Raw genomic sequence first — 12,949 nt, forward strand, 5'->3', positions numbered from 1 at the left:
CTGTCTGTGACGGGTATTCACCTTACGCTAACCAAGGAGGACTGCTGGCTAGTGGCAAACTGCACAAGCAGGCTGCAGAGAGAAAGCGCAGAATGAATGCTCCGTGCCGTGTCTGCAGGCTGGGTACGTCCTCTCCATAGGTGGCAGTATTTACCTGTTGGCAGGAGATTAGAGTTTCAGGGACCGGGAGCAAGTGCGATTCCGAGGTGAAAGAGTCAGTGCAAACCACTCTAAGAACAAGAGAGTATAGTATGCAAGGGCAGAGCCAAAGAAGGGTAGCTAAGTGTAGCCACGAAAGGAAGCAGAGAAAGAAGTACACACTTACAAGCGTTGTGCTGGGATGGTAGCAACGCGCCTTGCTTCCAGTCTCTCCTGTACTTGAACACTTCTTCCACAAGTACCTGACACCGGAGGTGCATAGACCACCCACCAGCCCATCTTCTTCTGAAACACAAGACCTTCACTTGGCACTTCGGCAGCCATGTTGGGAGGACCAGGGAGTAAAGCACCTATCCGCCTCCAACAATGTAGAAAAAAATGCTGGCGAAATCGAGACATGACAAATGGCTGCGGCAGCACGCTGATTGAATTTACAAAGGAGGACCTGGTGGCGTCAATGGAAGGTCTGCAGGACTCATTAATACAAGAGCTATCTGCTCTGAAGCAGGACTAGGCAAAAGCATACCAGAAGTAAAAAACAGTTATCGAAACTTGAGTGACAGAGTGGATATGGCAGCACAGGCCCACACCAACATCACAGAAGCAGTGCCAAAATTGCAGGCATCCCTTTTCTCCCAGCACAACCTCAGAGAATCTGGCATTGAAGTGTGAGGACCTCGAAAACAGATTGTGTCATGAGAAGTGACTGGAATTTTTTAAGGAAGGCTGTGAGGAGAATAACATTGGAGCCTTATTAAGACTGCTCTTCAAAGCTCTGCTACCTACTGAGCCCAAAAGCAACCTGGGGCTGGATATGGTTGGCCATGTGGGCCAGCTGCAAGAGGGGGGCACGCCTCAACTGAAAGACATTTCTTTTAAACCGCAACAGTTCACATTCAACGAGAAACCTCTGAAGGCTGTTTGGGAGCAGGGCTCCTGGAACAAGGTCCACTTTAGTGGACCTTGCATACAGATGTTACAAAATGTCTCTGGAGCCACTGTGCAAAGAAGAAGATTTCTTAATCCGATAAGACACAGACTGAGAGGTGAGAAAATCTGCTTTCACTGGCTGTACCCAGCATCGGGGTGCTACCTTGGAGGAAGGGTGTATAGTGTTGAACATCCGTCAAGGGCAAACAGGCGATCAAATAACTTCTACAATTTGCCCGGGAGCTGTTGAACTCTGACTTTGGGAGTCAGTGAGTTCCAAGAAGAGAAACTAGGGTCTGGGGTGGAGGAATTGTTCACCAGGTAAAGTGGTTAAATGCGGATAGCTGAGAATGCTGTTATTTAGGAAAAGGAAATTGTTGCATGTTTTGTGTTCAGGATGTTATGATTTGTTAACGAAGTTTGGGGTTCAACGGCTGAAAAATCTTTGCTTCGCTTTTTTCTTAATGTTTTATAAGTTGGGAGGGATCAGCCGGGAGGATCCTCAACCGTAGGATATTACACCCTGTGAATAGTGGTAAGGTGTACTATTCACTGATGTGTATAAGGAAGGGGGTACTTTAGGTCTGCAGAGAACAACAAATGAGGTGGTAACAATGCATAAACAAGGTAGACCGGAGAGATGGATAGTTGACCACACATGGTCAGGATCATTGGAGAATAAACAGTTTTTGGCTTAATAGAGAATTAAATTCTCTTTTTTCATTATTGTCTTAAATTAATATTGTGAGTAGTCATCACACCTAATCACATCATGTTTATTAATACATAATATTCAGAATTAAAAAAACACAGGAATGGGAATAACAAATCATTTTACCAATGAAAGTAAGGAATTTAGATGACACAGGAGCCTCGGCAGTTGAGTGTTTTTAAAGTCTTTGTCCTGATGAAGGCCATAGTACAAAAAGGGAGAAACACATAATGAGCTTGATAAGAACGAAACACGTGTCATCATTGTTCTGTCTTTCTGTAAATTGTTGATATATGAAGTGATGCAAAACAATGGTCCGAATACAAAATAATATGCACCAAAAATGTATAGCAGCTGTGACTTGTAGCATTTGTAACGTTCTTTTTGCACTCTTGTACTTGCATTGGTGAAAGTGATAGTCCGTTCTCATTGGCTTATAGACTTTACATATGAGATGATTTTCCAGGGGTCAGGTTATACAAAGGGCTCCTTCAAAGTAGCAGTGGTTGTGGCAATGGTTATAGTGATTCCAGAATGTATGAGGAACTGTTTGTATTTGATACTCTACGTGTCAGGGGCCTAGCTTCAGTGAGATAGGACTGAATAAGACTCAGTAGGTATAATAGGTGTGTTGATTTAGCTTTGAGCTGGTAGAAATAAAGAATATAGTTGTACAAACCATAGATAAACATGTTTTTGTATCAACTAAAAATCATATAGTATAGACAAAAAAAGACTTTAGACAAGTTGAAGAAAAGGCTTTTAATTTTCAGTGTTCGTAAAATATCAGTTTATATTAAGCTGGATGCCACAATGTAATCAACATAGTTTTTTTTTTTTTAAAGTTTGATGTTTAACTTCACATTACACAGGTAATTTGAGTTCTCAAAAATGCATTTCTTGGACATTCAAAATGCATCAAGGTGATGAATTATTTCAACATAATTTAGAAAATCTGGCAAATTGTATTTTAACGAAAGTTCTTCTTTTCAAGAGGCATGTGCAATTTTTAGTCACCATTGGTAGATGAGGACAAATTTAAAGGAGCTTGAAACACAGAGATTCATAAATATAAGTATTTTATCGCCCAAACGGTCATTACTTGATTGTCCGGCATAGCTAGTACATTAAAATGGTTAAAATATATCAGTATATTTTTTCAGCTGCTTACACGCGTGAACCTTATTCAGCAAGACAGATAATACAAGGTATTATCACACACAGATCAAGTATTTTGCTTTTGGTTTGCAGCAAATGATAGACATGCGTGTACTCGTTGTTTATGTTATAGGCATCAGAAAAATACAAAGACGATGTGGCACTCAAATTCAGATTTACATCAATTGAAAGAAACAGTGGAAGACATAACATTTAACAAGCCTGTTGTGAAATTCAGCTTCAGAATTGCTCTCGGAAACACACTTTTCTGGCAAATCTGAACTCTGTCCTTCATCTATCAAGATAGAGATGGACCACGTAGCAGTGATGTTAAACAGTAGTAAGAAGTACCTCGCAATGTCATTATAAACTGAATTCTACCTTTTAATGCCACAAAATGGCAACATGCGTGTCATTTTGGTCCTGGTTAGATGAAGAAGAGCAGCAATTTACAATTGAAAATGCAGATATTGGTGTATGGTAGATTAAACAGTTGAGCAGTGCCCTGAAGTGCCTAACTGTACGCCTCAGCTCTAAATCCTGAGAGATATACCAACCTTTGTCATGATGTAGGATAAACGAGCACTAAGGTGGAGGAAACATTAAAGTTAAAATCGTACACTTATCCTATGACTTTCAAAACAGCAGAGTATGTTGGCCATCAACCTCCTAATGCTTGCCCCTCTGTACCTCATTTGTTTAGAATGTGCTCTATATTATTGAACACAAGATAATTTCCATTTTGATAACAACATCTCAGAAATATCCTTTCATTTTAGAAGTGGATCCCTGCCAAAGCCCAGCCTTTAATACAATATTTTGTAAGGGCCCTAATGCACACACCAGTAAATAGTAAAGTGTGCAACAACTGGTACTTCATAAATGAGCAGACCACTCCTCTTCAGCCAAACGATGTCTACGGTGCACTTTCACATTTGTTGCCTGACCACATAAAAAGGTACTATATAAAGATGCACTGCATTACAGACATGGTCAAACAGTAGAGATACATTTGCAAAATGTTTTTTTCTGCCTTACTGAGCTAATGTTAATAGAACACAGATGCTACATACAATCTGTTAAATGCTATATGTTCTATCAGCGTAGCCCATTGCTGAGGGCTTTAGCGGTCATTAGTACACTGGGAAGAAGAGTCAACCAATCAAGTTGCTCGGATCGCGTGCTGAATCCCTCGATCCAAGCCTGTGTTCTGGGCATCCTGAAAGCTACTGCCCGCCTGCTGTCTTCTGCTACCCTGCCCTACCCTTCAGTCACTGTTTCCTTCCCGCCCCTCTACCCCACTTACCTAATTACTTTGGCAGGAGGCATTTCTCCAGTCTCCAGGGCCATCATGGACATTGAAAAGTGCCTCTGCATGGAGCTCCACCTTCCAGCTCCATGGTGGCCATCTTAGGTAAATATTTTGTATGAATGAACAGGACGCGGATAGCGCATCACGTTCATTCATAAAAAATGCATTGCTCTCAGCACCTCGGGTTTCAGAATTGAAATCCTGGGGTGCTAATATCAATAACACCCAATCCGGTCCACCGGATCGGATGGTAACGGCAGCGGGGCACATCGTTAAATATATAATATATAACATGGGCCCTGGGACATTACCACCCGATCTAGGTTAGCTGTTTACAACATGAGCTAATGGCTTGAACTGCAGGCATGGCCTTATGATGAGGGGGAGGCAACAAACAGGCGTTAAAGCCTTGAGCGGGAGAGCAATTATTTGTTAGTACATTCTACCAATTTACCGAATTATGTTCTTATTAAAATGGGGAGGAACAGAAGGTAATCATTAGCAAAGTGGGGCAGAGGATGGATGTCTGTCATTTTATGCCCTCTTCTAACTCAGTGTTTTCAGTAGAGCTCCCATCATTCCTCTGGTCTACAGTGTATTGTGGTATGCAGCTAAACACTGAATATTTAGGGCACAGTGAAGAGGAAACAGTGGCATTACAATCCCATGAACGAGATTTAGTGGGCAATTGTGATCGTTCAGGATAGATTTAGACAATTATTTGTTTTACAAGTATTAGCGTTGTTAACCAGCACACACTGTTAACCAGCACGTTTACTGCTGACAATATTAATTGTTCCAGTTAAGGAAATGTCGGATAACAAAGTTCCAGAGCTGGATACCAGAGCAAACAACCCAAGAAGCTTGGTTATCCACTTTTTGTATTCTTTGTCATCAGGCATAGACAACGAACATTCATTTAACCAGAATTTCGGATTATCCAATAGTTTTGGTTTAAAATTGGTACCGGATAATCGAGCTATTACTTTTTTCCACTATGTAGCTATCTTGAACTTGTTCAACATCAAATGCTGTGCACACATTTTCCACCGGCACAATGGTAGAGTATATTACCATGCAGAAGAGATGTTCAAATACATAAAGCTAATGCCAATAATATGAAAAAGGAAAACGCATTTCTATTTGGGTTTTCTTCAACTTTCTATCTATAATGGATCAACAAAATATGTAGATATTAGCAGATGGATATTAACAGCAGTGTTTTCTATTGCCAATTTCTTAGTGACGCCTTCCCAACAGTCATATGCAAGGCTTCACTAAACATATCACAGGAAACCAGAGCATTCCATAGTTCTAATTTGCAATATTTGAGAACAATTTGTTTAGTTTCCAATGCTTGAAGTTGTAGATGAAAAAGCTGCCTCAATGCAAACCTTCGTCAACTCAAAACATCAGGATACTACGAATACTAAAAGAAATGGGAGATAAAAACAATTCAATTAGGATATTGATTGCTTTTTCTTTCCAGCAACATATATGACATCAGCAAAAGAGAGGACCATTTTGATCATTTGAAATCAGAGACCTGGTTTGTGAATATTTTAGTCAAAGATTCAAATAACTGACAAGTCACACTGTGTCATGCTTCCACCAAAAAGAGATGTTATTGACAGGGAAAAGGGACATGCAAGTAGAAGGGCGACCAATAACAGGGTCTTTGATTGCTCTTATGGTTGCCTGTAATTTGAACAAATCCCACTAACTTCAGTTCTTTCTTGGTTGGGTTCTATCAAAGAAATCCCCTGCTGTAATGTACAGAAATGAAAGACTCACTAGATTACTCAGCACATCAACCCTTTATGGCAGAATCATGGGACGAGCAGAATCAGTGGGTATGCAACTGAAACAATTCTGCAAGTAGATCATGACATTTTTCTGAGCACTTATTTTCAATCCACCAAAAAGGTTAGCTTTGGCCCGCTTCCGGTGGGACATCCATCTACAGCGGGCAGAAGGGAGAGTTGTGTGGTCTGTAGGTCACCAGAGGGAATTCAGAAGGGTGTAGTACTACAGATGCTTTTTTTTTTATAGGCCACTATTTATTTGACAAGGGGCTTCTAGCTGGTGGTTGCATGTAAAGTACAATCACAAGTCATTCAAAATAAACATTGCATTGCTATAGAGTGAACATTAAGGGTCATATAGAGAGGCTAATCTTTTTTTCTGTTCTAGTTTTGGTAAAAGTATATCTTCCTAACACAGATGCGTTTTTCTTTCTCATAGTATTCGTTTATTTGAATTGGAAAAGGCCAAAGTGTTGCCCCTGTCACTTTGTACAAGCAATATAATTAATGATCATGTTTCTTTTCCACAATTTAATTCAATGAGTGGAAGAATAAAATTCTCCTAAAAAAAAAAACACATGTTATGGGATCATTTTCATTGTGAAGCGGATTACAAAAAGTGGTGGTAAAAGTGTTTACTGCCACTTTCTCGGATCTACTTAATTTGTGTGCATTTGTCAGGAGGAGTTGGGGAGCCCACCTTCATTTACTACTCCAACAGACAAATGTGACTGCCTTACCGCCAGCAGGGATTTTCATGCTAGCAGCAATGCTATGGAATCCGCTTGAAATAAACACAAGGTAAGAGTATGTGGACTTAGATAGAAAACCATTGATCAGACCCCCGTACAATTGGTAACTGCAGGAGGCATGTACTTTTCCAAAAATGTAGTGGAAAGGTGAAGAGTAAAGGTGATTTCCCTTTTAATCGTATTTATTTGTTTTAATGCATTTGGTTAAATGTAAACCTTTTACACTATAATAGCAGATAACGTTTTACAAAAGAAAATAGCATTGACATAATTAACACTTATTACTTCAACTAGGAGTCAATAATTAGAAGAAAATTACTCCTATTAGCAATAGACAGAGAAGATAAAATACATAAATAATTCTTCATCATAGCATAAGTACAGATCCTAAAGACAAAATACATACATTTAAAACAAATGGCAGCAGCAACAAGTCCAATCTATTTCCTAGTTTGCCTATAATAAAACGGTTCACAGCAGAGGGAATGTATTTTGTGCAGTGAGAGTTGATGTCTCAATTCGCTTCGATACATGTTGAGCAGCAGCGGCCAGAGACACACGAATAGAGAGAAGACTGGAATTGATCTTGATGTATATTGCTCAAATCATTAACAAATCTGGAATGAGCCGCTCTATAATCTGTTATTATAAACTCACACTGAGTTAATAAATGCTGAATAGATTCAGTGGGGAAAGAGCGAAAATGACATTCTAGTTGCAACTATTTTTTTTCCCCAAGCCCTGGTTAACATCTGCATTAGAAGTGCATCAAATGTTAAGAAATTAATAAAGCGTCTCTGTGTTTATCACAGCACTGATGACATAATCAAAAGGTGCCAGCTGTGGAAAGCCTTGTCTTGCATAAACGTAGAATCTTTTCTTATTGGAAAAATAATCAATGTTACTCACTCTGTCCCAATTTAAGGCTTTGAATGGGATTTCTTTTGTGGCTGCACCAAAGTTCAGAGGATCTTCGGTGACCCATGTAAGGAAGGCATGGTATCAAACAGTGAAGACAGACATAAGCACAGTTCAAGGGTGTTTATTGAACTTCAATGAGTTGGTTGAACGCATATCTAAACCCAAATCTAAAGATGGGAGCAAGCTACGACAATCATATTAAAAATAAAGCAGTCCAAGTAAAGGCTGTCAAAATAAAAGGGCCTATACTAAGAAACCTATTGCCAATCCTTACTTCTAAATACAAAATGGTGTGAGATAATAGTGTATGCAAAAGAAAGAGTGTTCAAGAAATAATATGTCAGGATAGTTGAGCACTTGGCTTCCCTTCCCGACGTTTTCAGCACGGGACAAGGCAGCATGCTGAAGCTTCGCACACACACTGGGTTCTCTGCCACAAGGTCACAGTTCAAAGCAAAGGTATCAGGGTCTTTTGCCAAAGCTTCTTTTCTAAATAACAGTGTCTTACTGCAGAGGGCCTGTCGCAACAAATAAGCACCAAAGTTCCTTTCTCATCAAGGCTTTCACATGTACAAGTTCTTGTTTTCAATATTCATCATGGGTTTCTCTCCTTCAGGCTTGGACCCCTTTTTACCACAATGTTCACAACTGGTCTCCCTCGTTCAGGCTCAGACCATGGATCTCCCTTGTACGGCCTTGGATCCTTTTAGCACAATATTCACATTTGGTCTCCCTAATTCGGGCTTGGACCATGCAAGCTCACTTTCTACGGTTTCCTCTTGATATCAAAAATCAAAGATTTTCGAATGTGCGATGGGTTCTGCTTAACCGTCGCAGGACCACTTCGATTCACTCCAAACGATGTTCTTACTTTTGTTTCTTTTTTTTTTTTTTTACAGACATTTTTTTTTTTACAGAGGCCTTTGATTGAGCACCCACACAGCGCCAGACTACTCTGTCACTGGCATCGTAGCTTTCCTTCTCAGAATTCAAACATTCATCAGCAATTTAGCTGATTATTACACACACCCGACTCCCATCACATTTCCCCACATGGATAAAAGGCGGAGAATGAAAGCACACTCTGAGGGAGGAAAAGCAAACAAGGAAGCAGTGGTTCCAAGATTGTGATTTAAAACAAGGAAAGACGGTGAGACCAGAGAGGGTTGCAAGAGGGGAAGTGCCCTTGACCTCTTGAAACCGTTACTTTCACAAGCCTTGGAGAGTGAGAAGCCAAAGGCCAGGAACTGATGCTGATCTGTCTTACACTGTGCATCAAAGGTATCCAGGGTGCTCCTGTGTCGATAACCCAGGCTCGGAGGAGTGATTGCCACCTTGGTACTGTTCTTGGCTCCTGCAAGAAAGCTGCACCAGTAAAAGGAGCACAGGCGGTGAGTCGGAGAGACCTATACGAATTCAGCTTGTGTTTGAACCAAGAGCATATGATGAGAGCCGCGAACAAGTGGAAAATGAATTTACTTCGAAAGGCAAAATAAGGTACTTTGTACAGAGTGGTTTGGCTCCACGTGGGCACACATTCGAAGGACTCTGTTAGGTATGCAACTGAATTGTACCTATATCGTAAAAAATAACTTTATATCGAAGTGGTCCTACAACGGGGCAAGATAAACCCTGTGTACATTTGAAAGTCTTCAATAAGTGTAAAGTGAAATACAAATGGTACGGGCCCCGGCTGAGGGAGACTAATTGAATACCAAGAAGGGATCTGAGCCCGGCTGAGGGGGATCCTGGGGGAACAGTGAGTTACCTGAACAGAAGAAGGGGATCTGAGCCCAGAAAAGGGGGCTCCAACGTTGAACCTTTTTGTAATAAGGGGATCTGAGCCCAGAAAAGGGGGATCGAATGATGAACTTTTTGTGTTTGAAAGGGATCTGAGCCCAGCTGAGGGGGGTCCAGGATGAGACACCAGAGTCAGAAAACTGTAAGAAGAAAAGAACTTCCTATTTTTGTTTTGTACATCAGGCCCTCCGAATCAAGAGACTTTGATTAAAAAGAGACTTCAGCACAGATGGCCCTGATACTGGAATTGCAACTGTATCCTTGTGTCAAGAAAGGCAACGTGTGTGCTTGGTTCGAGTGAAACGCCTTGCCCTGTGCTGAAAACGTGTGGAAGGGATGCCAACAGCCCGAACATCCTGACTTACCATTTTGTAAACACTTCTTTCTTTTTCATTAACATTCCCCCACATTATTTGTAAATTAGCGGAAAGGATTGGCAATAGGTTTTTTTCATTTTGACAAGACTCCACAAGAACTGCATTCTTTATTATTTGATGGTCGTAGCTTGCTCCCATCTGTAGATTTAGGATTAGATGGGCGTTTATCACACCCCTTTGAAAGTTCAATAAACACCCTTGAACTGTGGTCACTTGTGTCTGTCTTACTTTAATACCATGCTTCCTTACACTGTGCTCTGGCCACCTGAGAGAAAGATCCCCAGGGACTAGCGAGTGAGACACCTTCTGGTTTCTCACACCCAACATATCTCATCATATAATTGTCTAGAAGGTAATATCAGATCTTTTTCCATTATAATGCCTTCATTTCTAACCTTGGGAATAGTTCCAAAAAGATTAAAAAGCGACACTTCATTACCTTTGTCTTGTTTGATCTTAAATAGCCAATCGCTGCATTTAAATTTCCACAAAGTAAGAATTGAGTTCAGGCCTAATTTGGATCTGATGGCTTGGATCCGGATGTGTTAGGGAGGCCAAGCATCAGGCGCCAGAGCTTCCCCTCAAGCTTATTCAACCATTTAATTTGATTTTCATTGAGGCATTCAAAGCTGTATAGGATACCCGGAAAAATGCTTGCCCTATAGATCTTAATCAGGCCCTGCAGAGAGAAATCGCCCTTACTTCGAATAAAGTTTTTAATAGCACCAAATGTTTTTGATATTTTTGGAGTTATATACTTCTCTAGCAGTTCACGGCTGAGCACAGAGCCATTTGGACAACCCAAGTTAACAAAGCTGTCAACAACCTCCAAGGGTGTGTTGTCGATTTTCCAAACATGGTTATTGTGTTTATGTTTCCCCTAAATCATAATTGTTGTCTAGTTATGATTAATAATTAGTTGGTTTGCTTTAGAGCAGATGTGACGGGCTTGGATAGATCTTTGGAGGCCAACAGGAGTGCTGTCTAACTGTGTCATGCAATCTAATGCTTTTCGACCCTATGGTGGAAAATTTGCACTGAAGTGCAAACTGACATGGCACCCTCTGTGCAATTTATATTTAAAATGAAAATGACCCGCCATTTCACACTATCATGGGTCTCAACCAGAATCACCATGGGAGAATGTCAAACAAGGAGACAGCAGTCTATAACAAATCAAAAAGTAAAAAGAAGGGGGTATTTCGAGTTTTCACTTCTATCACAAAGAGTGGCAATTATAAAATGTCGTTGCTGGTCAAATGAACACGTTTGGTATTCAATTTTTTCAAAGATTAAAAAAAACAAGTATCATTGTGAGTGGACTGGTACTTCCATCCAATTGTTAGGTGTTCTCCAACTTTAAGTTGCCCCTCCAGTGTTATTGTATTAGTTGCAAGTATACTGATTAAATATGGTAGTCTCATTTGAACTGTAAAACGTTGGGCTAAACGTGAAAACTGGAAGTACTCCCCTTGTTGTCTTCAATATAATTATTTTGTTCTTGTACTACAGCGTGCATATGTGTTTTGATCTGTTTTACTCTTACCACACCTACAGCAGCACAGATCACACAAACGTGCAGTCAGAGAAACTTAATCCTTTGTCAGAAGGCATGCCAGCATTAGGTGGAAAGCTGGATATCTAGACAACATTCTACGACGTTGGGTTGTAATCCCAACAACAGTGGGCGTTCATTGCGATTCTAACCTCGGGCAGTTGCCTCTAAACCTGTACTTCTAGTTTATCTTCATAAACATTAAAACGCTGTGCACAAGCAGAATCTTGTAACATATTGGAAATATGAAAAATAATATTGATTTTTGAGTTAGCCAATTAAAAATGAGATAATCATGAAACATCTATTTTTTTCTTTTTAAACAATGGAAAATAAGCAGGCTTTAACGTTTCATCTGCGTTTAGACCAGGGACATAAGCTAAAGAAAAGGAACGTACGCATTGTGCTGCCAACACAGTGAGCACTGTAACATTGAAAATGCTCCAGCTTCAGGGAAACCCATAATGTCATGGGATGAAGTGCCTACATTGAGAGTAAAACGTATCTATAAAAAGGGATTTTAATTTATGCAGGTGGAAGCATAAGCAGAGGCAGTATCTCTGACCAAACAAATCCAAAGAGAAGAATGTGATCCATGATGCTACCATGAATTTTTATAACCTTTCTTCCTAGACCATGTGCAGATAATGCTGGGGAACCAGGGAGAGCAAAAAGCCAGCAGACCCATGGGACCAGAGAGAGTAGGTCATATGGTTCTGTACTAATCTGGTGCACGTACAGGATGAGAAAGGAGAGGAGGTAAAAACAGATGATACAGACGTATCCAATATTAAACAGAAGCTGTTTAATATTGGATGAGCAATAACCCAAAGAATGCTGTGAGTAGGAGGTTCTGACCTTAGTTGGGTTGAACTGAGATGAAACTGGAAACTTTGACAAAGTCACATCTGAGACTACAGGAACCAGGTTAAGAGGGGAAGGGCAAAGACACTCAATCCATGATACTGACACGTAAGGCGGTACATGGGGAACCCCAATGACTTCTGATCCATTCCCAACCTCATCACTCATAGCACCTGCATCGGTCTATTTACAAATTTAATAAACATCTCAACCTCTTAAAATCCTAAACCGTGATCATTATCCGCAACCTCAGCTGCAACTGCATCACTGAAGAGAGAGATTCCAACAAGTAGGTGCTGCGGGTTAAATGTTTCAGATTATTCTCTGTGGCATGGCACAAAGGGGCAACCACGGGCAGATGATGGAATAAGAGATATCAGTTCAGGCGAGTTGAACAATACTCGTACAGAATCAATGGCACCATGGAGCAACCAGAAGGACGTCATGACTATTGCCCGATTCCAAGATCGGGGGTTCCTCATTTAAAGTCTCGACCACAAAACAGCAGGCCCACAATAACCAATCCAAACACCAGTGGGCACACGTTGGCAAGGAAAGACCTCAAAGGCGACCAACCAATCCTAGATTTTCTCTAACAATAGGG

The 12,949-nt window shown here is 40.6% G+C and overlaps 1 protein-coding gene across 1 annotated transcript in view; it reads right to left on the minus strand.

Moving 5' to 3' along the window:
• Positions 1 to 2,548: 2,548 nt before the first annotated feature.
• LOC138515896 (alcohol dehydrogenase 1A-like) overlaps positions 2,549 to 12,949 on the minus strand; it is a 369,185-nt gene continuing 358,784 nt past the window's right edge. Inside the window, exon 9 of the mRNA XM_069630659.1 lies at positions 2,549 to 5,700. Within this exon, the coding sequence (XP_069486760.1) occupies positions 5,676 to 5,700 (25 nt within the window). The 3' untranslated portion in view covers positions 2,549 to 5,675. The remainder of the gene's footprint in view (positions 5,701 to 12,949) is intronic.

The sequence above is a fragment of the Ambystoma mexicanum genome, chromosome 6q (assembly GCF_040938575.1).
Source record: "Ambystoma mexicanum isolate Mex_15411 chromosome 6q, UKY_AmexF1_1, whole genome shotgun sequence".
Taxonomy (NCBI): domain Eukaryota; kingdom Metazoa; phylum Chordata; class Amphibia; order Caudata; family Ambystomatidae; genus Ambystoma; species Ambystoma mexicanum.